Source organism: Cucumis melo, chromosome 10 (genome assembly GCF_025177605.1).
Source record: "Cucumis melo cultivar AY chromosome 10, USDA_Cmelo_AY_1.0, whole genome shotgun sequence".
Lineage (NCBI taxonomy): Eukaryota > Viridiplantae > Streptophyta > Magnoliopsida > Cucurbitales > Cucurbitaceae > Cucumis > Cucumis melo.
In genome coordinates this window covers 4100109-4124662 of record NC_066866.1, presented here as the reverse complement: position 1 = coordinate 4124662, position 24554 = coordinate 4100109, and the positions used below count along the sequence as shown (strand labels likewise).

Genomic DNA, 24554 nt, shown 5'->3' with positions numbered 1-24554 from the left:
GAAAAAAGAAAAATTAAATAGATTGCTAAAATTTGTGTTTTCGAATCTTTATGAAAGTGTTGGAAATATTCGTGAATATATAATATTTATGTCCAACACTTTGAATTATACGTATCTATCTTTTTTATATAAACAAATCTTATTACTGTAAACTTTGTAATATTATACTTGATGTTAAATCAACTTATTTTAATTTCTTTTTTTCGGTTTTGATTCATAAGTTGAAGAATTATTCTTCTATGTAGTTGAGTTTGGAGTGGGTTTGTAGCCTTGAATTGAGTAAGGGTATCCCATCTAAGTTTTGGATGGTGAATTCTCATCTAAGCTTTGGATGGTGGATGCTCCTTATTATTGACACTGTGCAGGCTCGTGCTGCTTACAAGTTTGAGGAGCACGAGCCTGAGGATGTGGTTTTGTTTGTGTTTGGTTTCTCTAGGCTATGTTGGATTTGAAGTTTTCTTTGTGTGTAGGGTCGTTTCGTGCCTGCGTTCATTCTAGGTGTCTTGATCCCTAAAGTCCCCTTCATGCCTTTAAAAAAAACCACACTTTTATGTCATAACAAACAAATTAAGAAGGAAATAAAATTAGTTAATAAATATAAAAACTAGATATAGGAAAAATCTGAAAATACACCTTTTAAAACAAGAGGTTCAATGAAAATTCACGTGTTTTCAAATGCCAAAATTATAATTTGACCTAAAAGTTTAGAAGTTTTCAAAATAAAAAACAAAATATTTACGCTGCATAAAAGAAACTATTAGGTGAATATGATGTTAATTTTTCTATTTTTGTCGATTTTCAAAAGTTTATCTATTTATTATTTAGTAATATTACATAACATACGATACATTATTATATTTTAATCCTTTAAAAATAACAAAATATACCAAAATCAAGCACCTTTTACTTTCTATGCCTATTTAAATTTTTTACTTTCAATATTTTTCTATTTTTGATCCTTCCCTAAAAAGATGAATTGTGTTTATAACATAACTTATTGCATTTACAAATGTTTTCAAATTGTATTTAATATAATTTTACATTTTAAAAGGTAAAATTCAAATTCAAAAAACAATGAAAACTGAAAAATATTGTCAAAATTTATGGGGTTCTATCATAGAATACCAAATTTGAATTGTCTTGCAAGTAGGATGCGAAATTTGAATTGTCGAACAAAAGTATATTAAGTGAACACAAGTTCTCTATCAAATAAGATCAAAATTACTCAACAAATACGTAAACTTCAACGTGACCTTAGGAACTAGAGAGAGGAAATTATCAAGTAATTAAAGTCAAAATACAAGAATAAAAGAAAGAATTAAAAAAAATTCCATATAAAGTTTGATATTATATTAGGCAACCAAAGTTTGGGTAAACATCTTCCCACCAAAGACATCTATTCCTTATCTAATCTTCACCAATCAAACACAATTTAAAAATTCAACTCAAACACAAATATAAATACATAATCAACCGTGCACGATACTTAAAATCAAATCCCCAATCAACAACTTCATTATAAACCCTAAATCCAATCATACCTCAATACGTAATAAGAAACCCAACAAATTTTGGCATTAATCTCATCATCAATGGACCTTCAATTACCACTATTCTTCTCCATGTTTCTATTCGTATACACCTTCGCTTACTCGGTTCTCCTTCGAAATTGGGGGCCAAAGCACAGATTAGAAGCTTCAAGTTGCTTCATATCCCTCGCCCATGGCACTCCCGTCGTAATCCTCGCCACAATCGCAATTCTCCAATCTCCAAATCCAACCGATTTCGCCGCTCCAAACACCAAATTCCAAGCCCTAGTTCTCGAATACAGCATAGCGTATTTCTCACTAGATCTTCTTCATTGCGTATCGTTTTCTCCAAATGATTTCGTCTTCATATTTCATCATCTAGCAGTGCTTTACGTCTTCGTTACATGTAATTACATTGTTGGTTGTGGGGCTGTGCCGATTCTAGGGCTTTTGGTGGTGGCGGAATTAAGCAGTGGGTGCCAAAATGCTTGGACCCTTGCGGGGTATAGAAGGACGGAAATTGTAGCCGCGGCTAAGTTTGAGGAGTTTGTGACTCCGTATTTCTTAACGTTTTATAGTGTTTTACGAGTGGGATTGGCGCCGGTGGTTGTGTGCAAAATGGGGGAGTTTTATGTTGGCAGTTTGGTAATGGGTGGGAATTTGATTCCTACGTGGGCTTGGATTTCTTGGCTTTGTGTCATTGGTATGGCTATTTTTGGTAGTGTTTTGTGGGTCGGAAATCATTGGCTTCTTTGGTTTCGCCCCACTAAGAATAGAAAAGAAAAAGTAAGTTCACATGTATCTCACTAAATTGTTTAATTATAATTTGTCAAAAAAAAATTTCATCTTTAATGTGTGATAATATACATCCCGTCGAAGAAAAATGTTTTTAGTTAGGTCGGTGATTTAGTAGTCCTCAAATGATTAGATTGTAATTGTTGAATATGGAGTAAGCAAATAAATACAAATTAATAGTTTTAATCAATATAAACTAAAACTAAAATCACATTTAAGAAGCAAAAAGGATAAATAAGGTAACAAAAGAGATAAAAGAAAAGGTAATGAATTAATTGGAATTACATTGCACACATAATCAAACATAATACAATAACCCTATTAGTATTTCCAACCTATTGAAATAAAAAGCTTCCAATAAGTAAGGTGGAAAATACAAATTTAATTCTTTTTTTTTTTTTCTTCTTCTTTTGAAATTATTCTAAACTTCATACATTTTCTTGGCACTTCATAGAAAGAACAGAATTGTTGATTTATTTAATATAGCCACTGAGATTTCTGTGGTATAAATTTAGTTTGCAAAATTTGATAAATAGTATTGCAACTTCTAGTGATTTTGTTTCTATGAGAAGAATCGGTAATTCTTGGCTGAAAGGATGAGCGTTCTCAACCCTCCGATGGGCGATAGAACCATCAGCAAAACTCCAAACACAATGCATATCTGAACCAAATCACCATATCACTTCAAATTAGAAAACAAGAGTAATAAACAAAATTAATGGATTTGGTAAACTTTTGGTTCCTATACAAGGACTAAATTCTAATTTTCTTTTTGAGTTATAGGAGATAAATTTGTGTTAGAACAAAAAGTAAATTAATACCCAATTTGTGATCCAAGATAGGCTGAATCTCCTGGGCTTACAAATGGCCAACCACATGGTGCAAGGGAGCTGCAAATTAATGAGTTCAAAATTTAGGTTAAACTTCCATCGACGATATAGTTTATTATCGATAGATTTCGAAACTAGATCTATGTTTTGTTATATATGTCGGGGTCGGGAAGTGGATTTGTTAAAGAAATGTTAATTGCTTACAAAGTAAGTAGTGGGAGCAAAAGCAAGGCCTCCAAAGAAACCAAGAAGGCCACCAAAGAAAGGAACAGCTATACCCACAAGCATTGTAAAGGCTGCAACCCAAAAGTAAGAACACAAGAATAGTGAAGGAATTGGAGCATCAAACAAAATTAAGAAGAGAAAATATGATCATTTAATTAACTAACGTGGTTGCATTTTAATAATCGTTTCAACTCACCGACGTATAAACTTCGAGTGATGAATCGAAGTCGGAAACAAGGTTTGAATTTCAATCTTTTCACTAACAAGGTCTCGATCATGTCAAACACTGGCATAGCATAGATCTGCTTACACATAAAAAAACACAACAATATTAGTGTATTCAAGAAAGCACGCTTAATGTATTATAGTTGTTGCAATTACATTCTTAAACTTTCAATTGTAAAAATACCTGATAGCTGCCAATGACGTGGATGACGACAAACATGTTGGCAGTGGCAATGAGCCAAGCAGGTTTCTCAAGAGAAATTAGGATGTTGTCTTCAACTGTGTTACCGAAGACCCAATAGCCAATAAAGGCAACAGGGAAGTAACATAGAGCCACAACCAAGTAAGCCAAAATGACTCCTTTCCACATGGGGCCTTTGGAAGGCTTTTCAGGGGTGGAAGGAATGGTAGCTTGGATCTCCAAAACAACGTTATGACCAGCAAAAGCAAAAGCCACTTCCCCCAATCCACTCAAGAAGTGAAAAACACCTTCTGATGTGCTACTTGCTTTGTAGCTATAGTCCACATTGGGCTGCACCCCTTTCTCCAAGGAAGCAACCCAAGCAATGGTGGAGTAGCTGAGAGACATGACTGCCGCGGCGAGAGAGACGCCGGAGATGGAGTTGAAATTGGGGAGGTGGGAGAGGACAAAATGTAGGGAGGCGAAAATGACGATGAAGTAAGAGGTTTTGATTTGAGAGCAGCTAGGACAAACAGTCTCATGGAACTTTTTTAACGATTTGCCACCAGTGACCATGTAAACGATGTTGACACCAATTTCAACGGTTAGTTGTTGAGGAACCACAATCCAAAGGCCGAGCTTTTCGCCAAAGGCATGTTGGCCTAGCTCGTGGTACCTATCAAACCTCTTTCCTGGTACCATCTCATGCATCTCCACCATTTGCCATAACGTATATAGCGTAATGATCCATGATAGAATCATTATCACTGAACCAGGTCCCCTATTAGTCATCGTAAATTTAATTACATCAATACACAAACATCAAATGAGTGAAAATCAATATATTTTTTTTCCTTAAATCACTTAAATCTAAAAAAAAAACCTTTAAATGGGTCCTTTTGGATTGAACTCATCTTTTTGCATACTCCAACCACATAAACATTTTTTTTTCCATATGAGAAAAAAGATAACTGCAACATGGTATAGGTTATATTATTAAACATTGTCTTTTGTTTTAAAACTACGTCGGATTAGAGCGTTCCAGAGAAATTAATTGAGATTCAAAACGATGGTGGCTGTGTTTTAGAACGAAAAGTTCAATTTCCATCCGTTATAGTTCAACGTCACACCATTTCAGATCCCAACTTTAAAGGCAAGATTAACGAAGAAGAAGAAGAAGAAAGAAAGAAAGAAAGAAAGAAAGTACCATCCAAGCTCGGACATGGCATAAGGAAGGCTAAGAACACCAGCACCAACCATGGCAGTAACATTATGAAAAGCAGCATACCACCATTTAGCATTCCTTGAAGAAGTAATTGGAAGCCAATCATCAATGGCTTTCTGATTTGCATTCTTTCCACTCTGCTCTGCCATTTCTAGTTGAGTCATATCTTCTTGATTATTCTTTTACACAAAAACAAGAATCTATCAATCTAATTGAGAAAGAAGAAGAAGAAGAAAATGAAGGAATATAATTAGTTGAAAGAAAATTGTGTTTGATGGGACTTCACAAAAACAAAAACAAGCTTTGAGCTTTTAACTTCCTCACTTGAAATGGCCATATTTAAAGGATCTTGAGACACAATCTATAATTAGACAGTTGTTAATTTGTATGGTCAACATCTCGTGAATGTGTATATATGGTCTGTCGTTTTTACTTTTTTAACATTATTACCTCGTTTTTTCATGTCACTTTTTGAATCTACGAGTATCCGATTTCTGAGTTGGTCTTTCTTTTACCTTCTTCTCCCTCTTTGTCGTTCAATGCTTGGTTTCTATTCAGCCCCCCCTTTACTCCCCTTTTTGGTAACTTAATTAGTTTTTGTTTGGTTTACTAAAAACACTCAATTACCCTCCATAGTTATGGGAGCACGGGTTTCTTTTCCTCCATAACTTCACGATTGATACTACAAGTTTTATGTAAGTCGAGTTTTGTTTACGCTATCGTGAAAATAAGGGTACATTTGGGTCCCCAACTTGTTTATGTTATAATAGTTGAAGTTTCCGTAACTTATACTTAGCTATGGTTAAAACTTAAAACTATTTGAAACTCCATTTGTTTTATTGGAAACGTAAATAATCGAAAGATTTAGACGTATGAAATTAGAGATTTTTGGCATCCTTAACTTAAACAAGCATGTTTGTTTTGTTTTATAAGATGTTTATTCGAAAATATCTTAAATTTATGTAATGTTTGAATTTTGAGTTGTTTCCTTTTAATGGTACGTGAGGGGAACATCACACAAACCTTGGTTAAGAATAAGGAAAAGACATTGCATAGACCAAAGAAGTTTTTGGCATGGGCATGGTATGTTTTAGAATCATGGGTTAGGATGGAGAAATGTTTATAGTCACATGATGGGTTTTAGAACCCTAACTCTTGTATTTATGGAATGAATTTTCTTTTGTGTCATTCGAACAAGATTAAGAATTAATTTACGTTATCTATTCTCAAAATAATTAATGCTTCAAATTGTAACGATTCACATTGAAGGATCTTTATACAACAAAAATATTCGATGGTTACCATGTCACGAGTAAGATGTGTCATATTTTGGTGTAAAACAAAGATGAAGATTTACATTAATTACGATGACTAATATGATCCTATATTGTTTGAATACCTTGAATTTGGTGTATAACGTATTGAATGACAATATATATTTGTTAACTTAGTTTAGTGGTTTAATTGATACAATTATATTTCTCACACGTGGTTTTTCCAAACGGAATGTAATAAAGGATGCATTGAGATATTTATAAAAGTCAAGGATTTAAATTAATATCGTTATTAATTTGGAGTTTAATTTTATACACCCGGTCAAGTTTAGGATTGAATAATTTGACAATTGAAAATTTGCAGCAATACTGCTGAAAATATTTACAAAGTCAATAATAAATACTGATAGACATTAGTAAACTTTTATCATGTTTATCATTGATATGATATGAAAACTTTCTATATTTTATAATATTTTTGTTCATTTTGCTATAATTAAAAATGTCCCTCGACATTTATCCATCAAAGTTGATGCTATGTTTCGATTAAATTATCATATTCCTAGCACGAATCCCACAAGGCATATGTAATTATAATTTTTGAACACACAGCTAAAGGTGTCACATTGGTCGGTCACAGTTTGTTGACATGATTATGTAATATGATTCAATGTTGTGTGAGCAATTTATATGTAGTGATGTATGAAACATCAAGGACAGTTTTCTTCAGAGTAGTCATTATGGCAATTAATTTTCTCAATTGTCTTTTCCAAGTTGCTATCTAATATGAAGGATGGATATATGAAGCACAAATTTTCAAGTTTCATTTCTTTCTTTTAGATCTTTAAGATTAGTCGTAATTATTTTACTTATTTAGCATATTTTAAGAATATTAAATCATAGACGTCTTTCACCTAACTAGCAATCTATCTTTTCTATCACTTTGATATCACATCTTTGGCTTTGGCATCGAAAAGGTGAGAAAATCTACCACTTTTACAGATGAAAATGCCAGTTACTACAAAGCATAAACTAGTTGGATTTTTTTCTTTTTTGATATCCATAAGACCCTACACGCGGGTGTCAAAGAAACTCGTAGAAAATTAAATTCTAGATAGGTGGCTACTATGAATTGAACCAATAATCTCTTTGCCATTTATTGAAATTTTGTCTTTTTCTTTTACCACTATGCCAAACCATGAACACTGAACTTCCTGTCAAAACCAACACTTCTTATGCTTCCGGATCTGAAGGAAGTGATAAAAAGCGTTGGCCTCTCATGCAACCAAATTAAAATCAAGACGACACTCAACCACATCATGCACAGTCAACTTCATACGACAATCGTGTGATGCAAATCCAGAATTGTAGACTTGCTTTTTTCACACCGCAGTTTTGTTACTCGTAAGCTCACAGTTTCTTCATAATACCTTCAATCCTATCAGCAACTTTATCCATATTTTTCTGCTTAACTTCATCCAAAAGCAGTTGACATGTAAGATACCTTGGCTTTATATCTTGACTAATCATCTTCTCAAATAACTGGTAAGCCCAATCACACTTATTCGCTCTACAAAGACCATGAATTAGAAGGGAATAGGTTGAAATATCAAGACTCAGGTGATGTTTATTTGTCATCTCATCCAATAAATTGCTCAGATCATAGTCTGTCTTTCCATTTCTAAAGCAGGATTTAATCAATGGGTAATATGTCTGGACATCTGGTTTACAATACCCTGATTTCTCCATCTCCTCAAGCAGTTTCCTAGCCTTTTCTTCTCGCGCACGACGACAGTACATGGAAATCATAGAATTGTAGGTTGATGTATTTGGTAAAACACTCTTGCTTGGCATTTCGACTTCAAATACACGAATAGCTTCCCGTACTTTACCTGCTCTCCCCAATGTATGGATCAGACAATTATAAAAAAGTGTATCGGGTTCGCATCCAGCAGATTTCATTCTTTCAGCAATCTGCAAAGCTTCCTCGAATTCTTCCGACTTTGTTAGTGAGCACATGATAGTGGTGTAAGTGATGACATTTGCAGGGCATCCTTGAGCATCCATTTCATCCAGCAACTCATAAACCTTATTAAATTTGCAATGATGACAATAAAATAGAATAATCGTTGAATAACTAATAACACAAGGACGATGACCATAACCTTTCATCTCTTGTAAGGTCCAATGTGCTTCATCAATCCTATTAACTTTACACCAACCATGAATGAACATGTTAAACGTGTTTGCATTTGGGGCAATATGTGATTTGAGTTCCAAATATATCTGTCGAGCTTGCTCGACCTTCTTCTCTTTGCACAGAGTATCAAGCAACACATTCATTGATTCGGTGTTCTTCTCCAACCCATAAGTTTCCAAATCATCAAATATCCTAGCAGCATTTTCCCATTGTCCAGCACCAGCAAATCTTCGCATGGCCTTAGCTACAGTATCAAGTGTCACAAGACGAGCTTCCTTCATTTCTTCAAGCATACCTCTCATCTTAACCAATTGCTTTGTTTTTCCCAATGTATCGATTAAAATGTCATATAAATCTGGTGTGTGCTGGAATCCAGAGAGTGACTCTGCCCATCTAAAAACACCCAAAGCAGATTTCCAATCATCTTTGAATCGTTGGAGCAACTTGTAAACAAGATCATGGGAGAATCGTATGCTGTTACACTCTGGATCTTGCAAAAGAGACTGAAAAACCTCATCCTCGCTGCTACCCACTTGAACTTTAGCAATGATGAAGTCAACATCTGAAATTTTTTTCTGAAATTCAGATGGTACTCTTTGTTGCAAATCTCTAGCTCCTACAGAGATATTAGGTTCCAGCGGATACGAAATATTTGCAGGGGAGAGGCCATTGAAACAGCTTTGAGAGGATACATGAAAATAGGCAATTGATTTACAACGAACACCCCAAATGCCCTTAAAACTCTTCTGAATATGCAAGAGCATGAAGCACGCTAGCTGATAAAAACGAAAATAGATTTTTTCAGCGGCTAATTTAACACAGTAAACTTAACAATGGAAACGTTTATCCACTTCTTGATTGACTAAATAGTGACAAACCCTATGATTGAAAATCAGCGATAGCCCACAATTGATTCAACAAAATCCGCGCACCTGAGAAGTCGTAATTAACTATCAAGGAACGTAATGCAAGTACCTATCTTCCTTTTTCTTCTCCTTCTTCTGCAATAATTCGTCAAATTGAAACTATGAAAGAGGGAATTACGAATCCATAAGAGGATGAGAACAATAGTACCAGTGAAGAGAAGTTTGAGTTTTTCGCTAATCACTCGGAAAGAAAATGGATTCTTTGAAATAAGAGTTTCAACTCTTTTTACAGAAGGAACTTCAAAATACCGAATTCAGAACTTAGGGTATTTTTCCAATCGATGAGTCTTCGAAGCAAGTTGTCGGCGACGGCACGTAGGAGAGTAGGTTTCCGGGAATTTTGTGCTCCGACTCCGACAACGATGAACCATTGTATAAATAATATGAAGCATCAACCGGCTCTTAGTTTTTAATCGACATGTCGTTTTTGACATTACGAAATACGACATATATCATTACATTCTTTTTTCAATAAATAAAAGTTTCATTTCTCTTTATAAATAAAATGACACTATTTATATCGTAAAATCTTAGTACATACTTTTATTAAGCATTTGACTGTGACTGGATACTTGAGTGGACTATACAAAGATACAACCTAATATGCACTAAAATATAGATATTGGAAAAGAATGTAGATATTAAGGTTTGAACCTAAGGTTAAAAGGAGCAAAGAGACCAATACCAATGGAATAATTTTTAGTATTTGTATTAATTTCGGTTTATATATATATATATATATATATATATATATATATATATATATACATCATGAAAAGTATAAAGTTGAAGGGAGCTAAAACCCCCTAAACCTATACTAAATGTATCGGTAGTTCCACACCATATCATGCAAGTCATCAAATGATGACCAAGAAGATTGGAATTTGGAAAGATCAAATAATATCATTCACTTCTCTGTCGCATAAAATTTTTACTATGTAAGCAGGAGTTCACTAATTCATTAAATCGACGGTGAAGTGAAACACACTTTCAATTACATTAAGAAAGAAAAAAAAATAGTAATATAAGACTATGGTTAACACCTGAACAACCACCAATGTTCTGTGTCTATCTCATCAACTATTGTTAGAAAGCTTGTCAGTGGTGTTTGGATCTATTGCTTTACAGGATCTTCAGCCTATGCAGTTAGTGTTTTCCCCCTCCAATCTTTACCTTTGATCAAAGTCAACGAAGGTCATATTTGGTTTGCGTGGGTGTTGACAAAATTCCCCATAGATTGTGTGTGACTATTGGATGATCTGCCCAAGAATTCTGCCACCAACTTTGAAAACATAGAAGAATTGTTCTTGAGTAATCGAGATGGTGAATCGTACTCGATGACCTTGCCTACAGAAGTAACAATGATGCATTAGAATGTTACTATTGCCACTCAAGTTAGAAACCTTTTAGCTAAATAAGAAGTTCACTTGCCTTCATCAAGAACCAAAACCAAATCGTTAACGATGATTGTCGGTATTCGATGAGCAACGGTAATGACGGTACAACCATTAGTCTCCTCTCTTATTGTTTCCTGAATTATATTTTCTGTTGCAGTATCAATGGAAGCTGTAGCCTCATCCAACACAAGAATTCTACGCTTCTTGAGGAGCACCCTGGCTAGGCAAACAAGTTGCCGCTGTCCCACACTCCAATTCTCTATCTTCAGCCACTGCATAAGTACAAAAAAAATTTTGAGTATAAAAATATACTAAACTGGAAAAGAACACTTCAGAAACAATGGCTGCTAATCCTGCTAAGCCTATAGTAAAATAAACCATCTGCTTAGGTGGTTTGTGGTTTGGAATATTAGAATGTCACAATGAAATAGTTGTTCAAAATGAAAGTTTTGGATGACTGACATTGACAAAGATAACTAAAGTTTGGAAAAGCTTACTTTGATCAATTGCTGTTCTAGGAAGGGTCACTAAGATGATATGAGCAAGAAAGAAGACCACGTCGAAAAGAAAATTGATCCGAAGGCACAACCATTCCATTGAAGTTGAGTTATGGAAAACCACACGTGGATAGTCATCAACCAGGTTCATTATCTTTTTCAAGAAACGATCCTCTTGATCAAAACAACGGATAATTGTTGCACCAACGACTGTTTCAGAAAAGTGTGGGAGAATTGGAGCCTTCTGAATCTCAATCATTCTAGCTAGTTCTCTTGCACTACTGATGTAATATCCCTGTAAAAGGAATTGAAAGTTGTTAAATCACCGATTGTCACAAAAATTAAGTTGATAGATAAATATAATTTAATATTATATCATAAAAGTTTACAGGACTTGATCTCTTGATCATTTGCTTTGAAGCTACGTTAGATCGTTGAATAACCTAAATTTAATATTATATCGTTTAACAAATATGTTTTAAGACACTAAACCTAAGTGATTAAGGAATAAAATCCTAGAACCACTTACTGTTGATAAATCATATTTGAGAATAAAAGTTTACGGGACTTGATCAAAGCATGTGTCACTTTCATGTTATGCTACTGAATAATCAAATTCAAGGAATGGTAACTTCATACTTTTTGTGCAATAATGAAAAGAATATTACAAACAAAGAGTGGGATGTATGTTCTTAACTGATACCATGTAGAGATAGCAAGAACGACAAGAAGAGGGGAAAAACTTGCCATGCGACCTTGGACATCAGAATGATGATACTTAATAACTGAATGAGAGCAAAAGCCAATCCTCCTAATCTATAAGGAATATCTGTATCCAAGGTGCTTTGATCAGTAGAAGACTGCATCATAAAGAAGATGAAAATGGGTTAAAATTATTGATCGAGACAATGAAAAATTTTAATACAGGAGAAGATTACAAACACAATAAAAAGGTACTAACTCTGCAAAGGATTTGGCTTGAAGATTTAGCATCAAAGAATGAAATAGGTGCTGCAAATATTGATGTCACCATTCCAAGGAACATTCGTTGTGCAGTCTCAATAGCAATGGTTGCCATCACAACGGCTTGGCCTAATATAAAGATGGAGCTCCCACCGGACATCAAAATGAAGATCCCTAACAATTGCTCTCTGCTGACCTTTCCTTCTTCTGTTTCCCAAGAAATCCAGTAATTACTGCCCATCTGAAGGATTTGAAACAAAACTTGACATAGAAGGATTACAGGAACAAGAGCTCCTTTATAAGCAGATGTGATGAAGGTTGAGTAGACACTCCATTTTACACGACCAATTTGAATTTCCTCTTCTTGAGTTCTCACAGAGTGGCTACCATTTCCAAGGGTTAGGGAAGAGTTTTCATCTAGAACTTCTATCTGATGTGTTTTATGCGGTCTTTTATGATGAGATTTATCTTCAAAGAAGGGCTTAACTCCATTTAAGAATCTTCTATGAGCTACAACGTGCCTAGCAAGTTCACCGTTTGAGTCTGACATCAATTCTCCATATTTTCCTGATTGAACAATTTGACCATTTTTCATCACCCGGAAAGAAAAGCATTCAAATGCAACATAAGGTAACGAGGGTCATTGCTTTGTGATGCTCCGTGGAAAACAATAACAAATTCAGGTACTTACTAGAACTGTGAAATTTCGCCCAATATAGTGAACTTCAGTATATTAACCGAAATTCCACAGGTTTCAAGAACACATGAAAGTACATGGAACTAAAGCTTATGTTCCTCAAGGTGTTTGGAAAAGAGATTGACAAACAAGGATGTGTTAGAAGCCTGTGCTTTGAATCAGGATATCAAGTTGTGGCTGGATGGAGATTGTTCTTTGTTGGGAGAGAAGGAGATGAACTTAAGTGGAGGGCAAAAGCAGAGGATTCAATTGGCAAGGGCTGTCTATAGTGATGCAGATGTTTACTTCTTGGATGATCCTTTTAGTGTTGTGGATGCATATACTGAAACACATTTGTTCAACGTAAGCATCATCTTGCTATTGTTCTTCTTGTCTGTTTCCTTTTATGATCTTTTACTTCTTCACTGAAATAATATGATACTAATATTATTTATACTGAACTTTAATGATAATGCAGACATGTCTTTTGTCTGGTAAAACTGTGGTATGTGCTACTCGTCATTTGGAATTCATAGAAGTTGCAGATCTTGTTCTGGTAAGTACCTGAATTTTTCATTGTTTTCCATGGAGCATTAAAAGCAATGTCCACTGTTGCCTTATCTTGCATTTGAATGCTTTTGTTTCCGGGTGATGAAAAATGGTCAAATTGTTCAATCAGGAAAGTACAGAGAATTAATGTCACTCAAACGGTGAACTTGCTAGGCACATTGCAGCTCATAGAAGATTCCTAAATGGAGTTAAGCCATTCAAAGAAGATAAAACCCTTCATAAAAGACTGCATAAAACACATCAGATAGAAGTTCTCTTTGAGTAAGAGACTCCGCTGTTTTAGCAAAGAAGAAGAAGAACGCAAGAATGAATCCATCACGGTTGCTTGAGTCATCACTTTTTCCCAAGAGATAATTCACAAAGTGGGTGATTAGTAAAGGCCCCATAAAGGATGCCAATGTTTTGACTCCTAATAAAAGTTATGAACAAAGAAATTAGAGAAGACAAAGATTTACAGTTCATAGAGAAGAATTCAAGTAGTGAAAGGAAGAAAAGTTACCTGCAAAAATTGCAGTTAAGGCAAGGGATTTCCATGTGGCTAAAAATATAGCATTAGGCAATGAAGAACATTCAACTTTCTTTCTCTGAAGTGATTCTTCTAGCAATGAGGAAGCATATTCAGCTGTTTCAGATTGAGGTACACAAGGAACATGAGCTAATTCAAGTTTCTGGTTCCTCCCCCTTTTGAAGAGAGGATTCAACCATTGGAATGTAATTCGACTCCATAATCCGGGACTGATGAAACCACCACCATCTTCATAAGAACAATCATTGTCTTTTTGAAGTAATGGCTTTTCAAGATCATTGTGTTTCTTGGAATAGTTTACCGTCAGTGCAGTACAACAGATAATGAAAGACAAAGTGAATGACGCAAAATCTACAATAATAGCTTTTGGAAGAAAATGAGGAAACTCCATAGATTTCAAGCTTTTGGAATAGTTAACCACGTTAAAGCAGAAATGACCGATTCCCCAACAAACTATGCTATGATTCCAGTATTCAAACGCAACAAACCCAGAAAACAAAAATGAAATAACAACGTTACAAAATACAGTAATGTTGATTACCCATTTAAACTCTCGAAACACTCCGTTTCTCGATTGAATGGATTCACTCTGTACCTCTCGTCTACACAAATGAAGCAAAACCCACATCGAGAATACAAAAATAAACAAAGAATTTACGATTACAGAAGGAATATCCATGAAAACTGTGATTAAAGTAACAAAATAACACGCATTGAGAAGAAGATGAATAAGAAGCAAGAGACAGAGTAAGTTGAGAATACGAAATGTGGGAATCAAAATCCATGGATATCAATAACAAGAAGAAGAAGAAGAAGAAGCCCGTGAAAATGGAAACACGTGGGAGTTACAAAAATGGCGAAAACTTAAACGAAATTTGATGTAAACCTGGTGGATTTATCGCAGTGGCCAACTAGCATGTTCTTATAAATTGGAATCGCGAATTTAAATTTTTTTAAAAAAAAATAGCGAATTTCTGTCGCTTTTCAGTCTAATCTTTGTCTTCGTCTTCCACAAACTCTATCCTTTTCAGTATAATTAAAATCTTATAACGGATTTGAAATAAATTTGTTAGTTTGTTATTCCATAAAAGAGAATAATTCTAAAATTCAAAATGATTTCAAAATTGTGTCTTTACCTAAAATGGTTTCAAAATCTTGTTTTTACCTAAAATCTTTTCTGCCCAAGACTTCATAGAATTTAAAAGTAAATGATCTCATCATTTTTGTAGTTTTCAACTAACACATGAATAAAATCCTTTTCATAATTATTTTTTACTTTTTTAATTAGTAAGCTTTTAACTTATTATCTTTTTCTTTTATCATATCAAAATTCACCGAAAACACACAATTTTAATATTTAGAAGACAATTAGATGTTTAATTTTACATTTTTTTAGCTGATAAATTTGATTTTAAATGATAAAAAAAATGTTTGTTCCGAGTGATTTTAAAAATTCTAGAATGGCTTTCAAATATACATTTTAAAAAAAAAACTTGGATAATTTGAGTAAAAAGGAAAAAAAATATAGAACGTAAATAATTATTCGATGTGATAACTAGACTAGTAAAATGCTCATATTATTGTATATGATAGCTAGTTAGACGTTTATAACACGATTCCTGTATGATTGTTAGACTTGTGAAATACACAAATTTTAGTACATCAAGGTCCTTTTCAATTTTGTTTAGTTGTAAGAATAGTGGAAAATAACCACGACATTAATTAGTTTTCGTCGACTGACATTTATTGATATGTAGAAATTTTTCTTATGAAATATAAAAAAGAAAAATAATATAATTTTATAGAGGTAAATAGAATATAAATAATAAACATGTTAACTTGTTTAAAAATAGAAAAAAAAAATTATTAACTAACTTTTTAAACTTTTGTTTCTAAAAATTTTATTTTAATAAAAATTTCAGCCATATTTTGTTATTTCTATCGATACAAACCATTAAATATTTAAACATTTAAAAAGTAATTAAATTCTTAATAATGGTTAATTTTGTGTAGCTCATAGCTTAGATATGCTTTCAATTAATTGAGATAATAATATCCATTTTTCACTAGAAGCTATATATTTAAAAGTAGAAGTTAACTGGGGAATTTCCATCCTATAATTATTGCTGCCAATAGATCTTAGCAACAAAAATTGTCAAAATAAAAAATAAAAAATAAAATAGTTCTTTATAAAGGCATAAATAACAATCGAGCCGAAAGTTTAAACTCGAGATCCAACAAATGGCGTTACAAGAGTTTGAACGCATAATTTCTTGCTTTGATACTGTTGAACTAATAATTATTTCGTCACCTTTATGTTAGAGTTTATGAAAATGAAAGGTTTTCATTTCTAAGAATCTGGAAATTAACAAGCTCAACAAAAGTAAAGTCTCTCAACAAAGTAAAATCACACACCCTTCCTACCAAAAGTATGCAATATAAACTTTTGAGGCTCTACTACATCTTTGTTCGTCACTTGAGGATTATACTAGCATGGTTGTCTTTAATACCACTTGTTAGGACAGCGAACCCTCCCCTTTATCTAACCGATGTGGGATGATAACATTGTTTACACTTTGGTTGGATTCACAATCCTCCCCTCGAACAAGCCCCCACATTACAACATTATTTACACTTTGGGCATAACCCCATCATGGCTTTTTCTTTGTTTACTTTAACTTTGATTGCATTTCCAACGATTCTTCTCAAAATAGTTCTCAATCCAAAATTACACTCAACCATGAAATAATCATGACCTTTTTCAAATTATTACTTGAGCATGCATACAAGCTCAACTCTCGTGGTTTGGTTTGATTTTGGTTTCATCTAAAAGTTCTCAAAACCATTAGAGATAGTTGGCATTCCATTGTATATACCTAGCTATGACCAAAATTTATTTAGACAACATGGACTTTGATTGCATTACCAGCTGAAAAGATTCAAATGACAAGAGCAATATTTGTAGTGATGCTAATGATAATGTATTTGAGTTATGTGTAGTAGTACATCAGAATAGATTTTTATTCTTAAACATTATTTCATCGTTTTATTTTTTTTCATAGAGAGAAGTCTCTCAAATTAAGTGCCACATCTTGTACTACATTTAAATATCTACATGCTTGCTCATGATGAAAAAGTGGTCATATTGTTTAATCAGGAAAGCATTACAGTAGAAGTAATATGAAATTCAGATGAAGAGCTTGCCAAGGCAAATGAATGGTAGAACAAAGAAGATCACTAAGTGGAGTTAAGCCATTGAAAAGAAGATAAACCACAGAGAAAGACCATGTCAAATCTAAGCTCTAATAAAGTAAAGAACAAATTACAAGGTACCTCAAAATATTACCATAGGATTTCTCTCTGCTGATTCTCTTTTTGGAGCATTTTTAAGAAATAATAGTTAGAACAGTGCAAGCAGAATCTTGAATTAATGGTGGGATTTGGAAGAAAATATGAGGAAACTCCATGGATAAATCCAAAGTGAGTAAGATAAGGTAAGTGATTGAACAAAACCAAAACCATAGAAAACAGTAAATTAGAAGATCAAGCCATTGATTATTTGAGAAAACCAGATTAAAGTATGTGGTTTGTAGTAAAATGGGATGAAGGTTCTGGTTTTACAGTCTCTTAGGGTGAAAAAAAAGTAGTGAACCTTTGTTTCCGAGAGAAAAGTAAGGAAGACTAAGAGTATAAAGTTTAGGGGAGCTGGAACTCCCTAGACCTATACTAAATTTGTCGATGATTCCACACCATATCATGCAAGCCATCAATGAAGCATTTTTCAATGTAAGAAGATTGAAATTTGGAAAGATCAAATAATATCATTCATTGTTCTGTTGCATAAAACTTTAATTATGCAAGCAGGAGTTCACTTATACAAATGAAACACACTTTCAATTACATTAAGAAATAAACAAAAGAAAAGGTAATAATAAGACTATGGTTAACACCTGAACAACTACTAATGTTGTGTATCTATCTCATCAGCTATTGTTAGAAAGCTTGTCAATGGTATTTGTTTGGATCTATTGCTTTACAGGATCTTCAGCCTATGCAGTTAGTGTCTTCCCCCTCCAATCTTTACATTTGATCAAATTCAATGAAGTTTATATTCGGTTTGTGTCGGTGTCAACAAAATTCCCCATAGATTGTGCGTGACTATTGGATGATCTGCTCAAGAATTCTGCCACCAACTTTGAAAACATAGAAGAATTGTTCTTGAGTAATCGAGATGGTGAATCGTACTCGATGACCTTGCCTACAGAAGTGAAAATGATGCATTAGAATGTTATTATTACCACTCAAGTTAGAAACCTTTTAGCTAAATAAGAAGTTCACTTGCCTTCATCAAGAACCAAAACCAAATCGTTATCGATAATTGTCGGTATTCGATGAGCAACGGTAATGACGGTACAACCATTAGTCTCCTCTCTTATTGTTTCCTGAATTATATTTTCTGTTGCAGTATCAATGGAAGCTGTTGCCTCATCCAACACAAGAATTCTACGCTTCTTGAGGAGCACCCTGGCTAGGCAAACAAGTTGCCGCTGTCCCACACTCCAATTCTCTCCATCTTCAGCCACTGCATCATTTATAGGCCAAGAAAACTTTTTTGAGTATAAAAATAAACTAAACTGGAAAAGAACACTTCAGAAACAATGGGAGCTCCCATCTTACCTCGTGCTTCAAGAACAGCATGGTCCGTTCTGATGATCTCGGAAAAACGACACTTGTGAAGGACCTGAAATATCAAGTTAGTTTCAATATCATGTTAACTTTTCACTCTCCATGAAAAAAAGCACTTGAAATCTCACCTCCCATATTTCTTGATCGGTGTGTTGTTGTAAAGGATCTAGGTTAGTTCTCATGGTTCCTTGGAACAATGTAGGGTCTTGTGGAATAATACCCAACTTGGACCTGAGGTCATGTAGACCAATTTTGCAAATGTCAACTCCATCAATTAGAATTCTTCCTGCAGAAGGCTCTACTACTCTAAAAAGTGTTTGGATTAAGGTGGATTTTCCACTTCCTGTCCTGCCAACAACTCCAATTTTCTTCATTTTTGGGAAGGTACAAGTAATCCCTTTGAGAACCACTGGAAGATCAGGACGGTATTGGACGTGAAGGTTCTCAAGTTCTATCTTTCCCTCCTTTGGCCATTCTGGCATTGGTCTACAATCTTCAATAACCGGTGGCGCCTCAGAAGCGATGTTAGTAAACTGAAGAATTCTCTCAACAGATATCATTTTGTTCTCAACGTTGCATAAATTCCATATAACCCAAGCCTGAAGCACATTCATGTTCAAACCATATGTGGCTGCTAATCCTGCTAAGCCTATAGTAAAAGAAACCATCTGCTTAGGTGATTTGTGGTTTGGAATATTAGAATGTCGCAATGAAATAGTTGTTCAAAATAAAAGTTTTGGATGACTGGCATTGATGAAGATAACTAAAGTTTGGAAAAGCTTACTTGGATCAATTGCTGTTCTAGGAAGGGTCACTAAGATGATAAGAGCAAGAAAGAAGACCACGTCAAAAAGAAAATTGATCCGAAGGCACAACCATTCCATTGAAGTTGAGTTATGGAAAACCACACGTGAATAGTCATCAACCAGGTTTAGTATTTTTTTCAAGAAACGATCCTCTTGATTGAAACAACGGACAATTGTTGCACCAACGACCGTTTCAGAAAAGTGATGAAGAATTGGAGCCTTCCAAATCCCAACCATTCTAGCTAGTTCTCTAGCAGTACTGATGTAATAGCCCTGTAAAAGGAATTGAAAGTTGTAAATCACCGATTGACATAAAAGTTAAGTTGATAGATGAACATAATTTAGTATTATACTATCTAACACTTCCTTCGCTTATGAGTTTGAAATATATAGAAAACCCAACAAGTAGAAATACAAGATCTCTTGACCATTCGCTTTGAGACTACTTTAAATCGTTGATTAACCCAAAAGCTTAAATTATAGTTGAAGGTCAAATTTAAGACACTCATGTGATAACTTCATACTTTTCGTGCAATAATGAAAAGAATATTACAAACAAAGAGTGGAATGTATGTTCTTGCCTGATACCATATAGAGATTGCAAGGACGACAAGAAAGAGGGGAAAAACTTGCCATGCGACCTTGGACATCAGAATGATGATACTCAATAACTGAATGAGAGCAAAAGCCAATCCACCTAATCTATAAGGAATATCTGTATCCAAGGTGCTTTGATCAGTAGAAGACTGCATCATAAAGAAGATGAAAATGGGTTAAAATTATTTATCGACACAATGAAAAATTTTAATACAGGAGACTATAACAAACGCAATAAAAAGGTACTAACTCTGCTAAGGATTTGGCTTGAAGGTTTGGCATCAAAGAATGAAATAGGTGCTGCAAATATTGATGTCACCATTCCAAGGAACATTCGTTGTGCAGTCTCAATAGCAATGGTTGCCATCAAAACGGCTCGGCCTAATATAAAGATGGAGCTCCCACCGGACATCAAAATGAAGATCCCTAACAACTGCCCTCTGCTGACCTTCCCTTCTTCTTCTGTTGCCCAAGAAATCCAGTAATTACTGCCCATCTGAAGGATTTGAAACAAAACTTGACATAGAAGGATTACAGGAACAAGAGCTCCTTTATAAGCAGATGTGATGAAGGTTGAGTAGACACTCCATTTTACACGACCAGTTTGAGTTTCCTCTTCTTGAGTTCTCACGGAGTTGCTACCATTTCCAAGGGATAGGGAAGAGTTTTCATCTAGAACTTCTATCTGATGTGTCTTCTGCGGTCTCTTATGATGGGGTTTATCTTCTTTGAATGGCTTAACTCCATTTAGGAATCTTCTATGAGCTGCAATGTGCCTAGCAAGTTCACCGTTTGAGTCTGACATTAATTCTGCGTACTTTCCTGATTGAACAATTTGACCATTTTTCATCACCTGGAAACAAAAGCATTCAAACGCAAGATAAGGCAACAGGGGATATTGCTTTGTAATGCTCCATGGAAAACAATGAAAAATTCAGGTACTTACCAGAACAAGATCTGCAGCTTCTATGAATTCCAAATGATGAGTAGCATATACCACAGTTTTACCAGACAAAAGTTGCAAAAGACATCTCTGCATTATCATTAAAGTTCAGTATAAATAACATCATATTATTTCAGTAAAGAAGTAAAAGATCATAAAAAGAAACAGACAAGAAGAACGATAGCAAGATGATGCTTACCTTGAACAAATGTGTTCCAGTACATGCATCCACGGCACTAAAAGGATCATCCAGGAAGTAAACATCTGCATCACTATAGACAGCTCTTGCCAATTGAATCCTCTGCTTTTGCCCTCCACTTAAGTTCATCCCCCTCTCTCCCAACAAAGAACAATCTCCATCCAACCATAACTTGATATCCTGATTCAAAGCACAGGCTTCTAACACATCCTCATACAGATGTTTGTCTATCTCTTTCCCAAACAACACATTCTCTCTTACAGTGCCCGATTGGATCCAAGCACTTTGGGGAACATAAGCTTTAGTTCCATGTATTTTCATTTGTGTTCCTGAAACCTGTGGAATTTCGCCCAATATACTACAAAGTAGGCTTGATTTTCCTGAACCAACTGATCCACAAACTGCAACTTTGTAACCCTTTGGTATTTGCATCTTTTCAGCAACTTTTATAGTTGGTTTCTTAAAATTTTGATCACTGGCTTCCCATGAATACTCCCCCACCTCCATTTCAATCGCAACGTCCGATGCATTGGAAGGAGGACAATAAATCCGCTTCCTTTGATCTTCTTCTCGAATGAACTCTTGTATACGGTCAAGGGAAACTTTTGTTTGAGCAATCATGGAAATTAGCTCTGGTAGGTTATAAATTGGTTCTTGTAGTATACGAAAAGTAGCAATGGCTGATAGAACTGTGCCTGCTGTGAGGGGGACTTTCATCATAACACAAGCGGCAAAAGTAAATACTGAAACTAAAGTTGGTGAAACCCAAAAGAGAAATGCTATAACTGAGCATGTGTAGAGATATCTCTTCAACCAGCTTCTTTCAACTTCTCTAAGTTTCAAGACCTTCTTCAAAAATGTCTGTTCCCAAGAATGCAGTTTCAAGACTCTCATGTTCTTCAGAGTCTCTGATGTCAATTTGATTCTTGAGTCTTTTGCATCCATTATCTTTGAGTGTAGACTTTCTTGAACATTAGCCAAAGGTGTATTGCTCACCATTATAAATATTGTGGCTAAAAGAGCAGTAATGGAAGGAGCAGCTCCGAGATTCCTGTAAAGGATGACAAGGGCTAGAGCTATTTGAACGGGAAGCAACCAAATCTTATGAATATACCAAGAGAAGTCTCCAATTCTTTCAACATCCACGTTTATTAGATTTATGATTTTACCGTTACTCGGACCAGCAGCATTAATAGATATAGATTTCTTGTAGATCATCACCGTAAGAGCTGCCCTTACCTGTATACCGGCACGGTGAGTGCCGAAATACCATTGTCTTTGAGTAAGAGACTCCGTTGTTTTAGCAAAGAAGAAGAAGAACGCAAGAATCAATCCATCACGGTTGCTTGAGTCATCACTTTTTCCCAACAGATAATTCACAAAGTGGGTGATTAGTAAAGGCCCCATAAAGGATGCCAATGTGTTGACTCCTAATAAAAGTTATGAACAAAGAAATTAGAGAAGACCAAGATTTACAGTTCATAGAGAAGAATTCAAGTAGTGAAAGGAAGAAAAGTTACCTGCAAAAATTGCAGTTAAGACAAGGGATTTCCATGTGGCTAAAAATATAGCATTAGGCAATGAAGAACATTCAACTTTCTTTCTCTGAAGTGATTCTTCTAGCAACGAGGAAGCATATTCAGCTGTTTCAGATTGAGGTACACAAGGAACATGAGCTAATTCAAGTTTCTGGTTCCTCCCCCTTTTGAAGAGAGGATTCAACCATTGGAATGTAATTCGACTCCATAATCCAGGACTGATGAAACCACCAGCATCTTCAGAAGAACAATTATTGTCTTTTTGAAGTAATGGCTTCTCAAGATCATTGTGTTTCTTGGAATAGTTTACCGTCAGTGCAGTACAACAGATAATGAAAGACAAAGTGAATGACGCAAAATCTACAATAGTAGCTTTTGGAAGAAAATGAGGAAATTCCATAGATTTCAAGCGGATTAACAGGTAAATAATCGAAGCACATAACCCATAAAAACAAGAGAAACCCCACCAAAGAGTAAGAACCAACGGCCAATTTTTGCCTTGAAGATACACTACATTTCTCCAATAAAAAGCAATCGCGGCAGCCAAAATCCACGTTAAAGCAGAAATGACTAATTCCCAACAAACGATTCTATGATTCCAGTACTCAAAGGCAACAAACCCAGAAAACAAAAATGAAATAACAACATTACAAAATACAGTAATGTTGATTACCCATTTAAACTCTCGAAACACTCCGTTTCTCGATTGAATGGATTCACTCTGTACCTCTCGTCTACACAAATGAAGCAAAACCCACATCGAGAATACAAAAATAAACAAAGAATTTACGATTACAGAAGGAATATCCATGAAAACTGTGATTAAAGTAACAAAATAACACGCATTGAGAAGAAAATGAATAAGAAGCAAGAGACAGAGTAAGTTGAGAATAGGAAATGTGGGTTCAGATAGAAACAGGGGAGGAAGAGAAATCAAAATCCATGGATATCAATAACAAGAAGAAGAAGAAGAAGCCCGTGAAAATGGAAACACGTGGGCGTTACAAAAATGGCGAAAACTTAAATGAAATTTGATGTAAACCTGGTGGATTTATCGCAGTGGCCAACTAGCATGTTCTTATAAATTGGAATCGGAAATTTAAAATTAAAATTAAAGAAAAATAGCGAATTTCAGTCGCTTTTCAGTCTAATCTTTGTCTTCGTCTTCCTCAAACTCTATCGTTTTCAGTATAATTAAAATCGCTGAAATAATATTAAACAATTTCCCCATCCCAACAGTTCTTTCTCAAGTCTCCATTGCTCAAACATTTTACACATGAACTTGTATTTCAAATGATGTCCTCATCATGACTCCATTTTATTATACCCTTTTTTCCTTTATTTTCTTTTTGTCGGATTAATTATCTTTATTTTTAAATTCAATATCATTCCTTATTTAAAAATAATTAAAACTATTCAAAAAATATCAAAGTCGATCTTTTTTTGTTATAGCTTGTACATAATCTCAATTATTTACTCGATATCTATTAAATATCAGTAACCGATCTAAATCTTATTATATTTATAAATGTTTTAGTTCATTTTGCAACATTTAAAAACGTCTCTTAAATTAAGATTAATCGAGTAGTAATTAAACCTTATATATCTATATGTAATAATAATAAATTTTGATCTTTATATTTTAAAATTTTGTTCAATTTTAGTAAAAAAAAAAAACAACTTTTAGTAAATCTTAAATTTAGTTATCAATAACTTGCCACATTTATATTATAAAATTTTGAAAAC

General features: G+C 34.4%; 5 protein-coding genes across 8 annotated transcripts; 1 reads left to right on the top strand and 4 right to left on the bottom strand.

Moving 5' to 3' along the window:
- Window positions 1–1592: 1592 nt before the first annotated feature.
- On the top strand, window positions 1593–2339 carry LOC103488912 (TLC domain-containing protein At5g14285). The gene has a single exon (XM_008447861.3). The coding sequence runs from the start codon at window positions 1593–1595 to the stop codon at window positions 2337–2339; it is 747 nt and encodes a 248-aa protein (XP_008446083.2).
- A 237-nt stretch (window positions 2340–2576) lies between these two features.
- Window positions 2577–5479, bottom strand: LOC103488913 (lysine histidine transporter 1). The gene is made up of 6 exons (XM_008447862.3): window positions 4993–5479; window positions 3789–4566; window positions 3576–3681; window positions 3359–3450; window positions 3146–3214; window positions 2577–2985 (listed from the first exon to the last, which is right to left on the bottom strand). The coding sequence occupies exons 1-6, from the start codon at window positions 5172–5174 to the stop codon at window positions 2887–2889; spliced, it is 1326 nt and encodes a 441-aa protein (XP_008446084.1). The 5' UTR covers window positions 5175–5479; the 3' UTR covers window positions 2577–2886.
- Window positions 5480–7416: 1937 nt separating this feature from the next.
- On the bottom strand, window positions 7417–9832 carry LOC103488914 (pentatricopeptide repeat-containing protein At3g04130, mitochondrial). Of its 3 annotated transcripts, none has more exons than XM_008447864.3 (2): window positions 9417–9832; window positions 7417–9260 (listed from the first exon to the last, which is right to left on the bottom strand). In XM_008447864.3, exon 2 carries the CDS (start codon window positions 9246–9248, stop codon window positions 7695–7697), a length of 1554 nt encoding a protein of 517 aa, XP_008446086.2. In that variant the 5' UTR covers window positions 9249–9260; window positions 9417–9832; the 3' UTR covers window positions 7417–7694. The 3 variants fall into 3 exon arrangements, with proteins under 3 accessions (XP_008446086.2, XP_016900162.2, XP_008446085.2); XM_017044673.2 differs by having other exon boundaries at window positions 9460–9831; XM_008447863.3 differs by having other exon boundaries at window positions 9363–9830.
- Window positions 9833–10605: 773 nt separating this feature from the next.
- Window positions 10606–14435, bottom strand: LOC103489543 (ABC transporter C family member 13-like). Its single transcript, XM_051090884.1, has 7 exons — window positions 14013–14435; window positions 13727–13922; window positions 12266–12872; window positions 12060–12164; window positions 11426–11599; window positions 10842–11079; window positions 10606–10757 (listed from the first exon to the last, which is right to left on the bottom strand). Exons 1-7 carry the CDS (start codon window positions 14428–14430, stop codon window positions 10606–10608), a joined length of 1890 nt encoding a protein of 629 aa, XP_050946841.1. The 5' UTR covers window positions 14431–14435.
- Window positions 14436–17840: 3405 nt separating this feature from the next.
- On the bottom strand, window positions 17841–24016 carry LOC103488915 (ABC transporter C family member 3-like). 2 transcript variants are annotated; one of them, XM_008447865.3, is made up of 10 exons: window positions 22791–24016; window positions 21271–22700; window positions 21075–21161; window positions 20379–20981; window positions 20113–20277; window positions 19510–19804; window positions 18854–19374; window positions 18717–18780; window positions 18382–18621; window positions 17841–18297 (listed from the first exon to the last, which is right to left on the bottom strand). In XM_008447865.3, exons 1-10 carry the CDS (start codon window positions 23617–23619, stop codon window positions 18146–18148), a joined length of 4386 nt encoding a protein of 1461 aa, XP_008446087.2. In that variant the 5' UTR covers window positions 23620–24016; the 3' UTR covers window positions 17841–18145. The 2 variants fall into 2 exon arrangements, with proteins under 2 accessions (XP_008446087.2, XP_050947198.1); XM_051091241.1 differs by lacking the exon at window positions 22791–24016 and having other exon boundaries at window positions 21271–22321; window positions 22510–22657.
- Between the last annotated feature and the right edge of the window lie 538 nt (window positions 24017–24554).

Coding starts and splice junctions, on each gene's coding strand:
- LOC103489543 (XM_051090884.1), bottom strand. CDS start 14,430: ATGGAGTTTCCTCATTTTCTTCCAAAAGCTATTATTGTAGATTTTGCG. Junction 13,923..14,012: donor CTTAACTGCAATTTTTGCAG/GTAACTTTTCTT, acceptor AACTTTTATTAG/GAGTCAAAACATTGGCATCC. Junction 11,080..11,425: donor TTGATGACTATCCACGTGTG/GTTTTCCATAAC, acceptor GTACTTATGCAG/TGGCTGAAGATAGAGAATTG.
- LOC103488915 (XM_008447865.3), bottom strand. CDS start 23,619: ATGGATATTCCTTCTGTAATCGTAAATTCTTTGTTTATTTTTGTATTC. Junction 22,701..22,790: donor CTTAACTGCAATTTTTGCAG/GTAACTTTTCTT, acceptor AACTTTTATTAG/GAGTCAACACATTGGCATCC. Junction 19,805..20,112: donor CAATCTCTATATGGTATCAG/GCAAGAACATAC, acceptor TTCCTTTTACAG/GGCTATTACATCAGTACTGC.
- LOC103488912 (XM_008447861.3), top strand. CDS start 1,593: ATGGACCTTCAATTACCACTATTCTTCTCCATGTTTCTATTCGTATAC.
- LOC103488914 (XM_008447864.3), bottom strand. CDS start 9,248: ATGCTCTTGCATATTCAGAAGAGTTTTAAGGGCATTTGGGGTGTTCGT.
- LOC103488913 (XM_008447862.3), bottom strand. CDS start 5,174: ATGACTCAACTAGAAATGGCAGAGCAGAGTGGAAAGAATGCAAATCAG. Junction 3,451..3,575: donor CACTCGAAGTTTATACGTCG/GTGAGTTGAAAC, acceptor TTTGGGTTGCAG/CCTTTACAATGCTTGTGGGT. Junction 3,215..3,358: donor TTGCTCCCACTACTTACTTT/GTAAGCAATTAA, acceptor ATTAATTTGCAG/CTCCCTTGCACCATGTGGTT.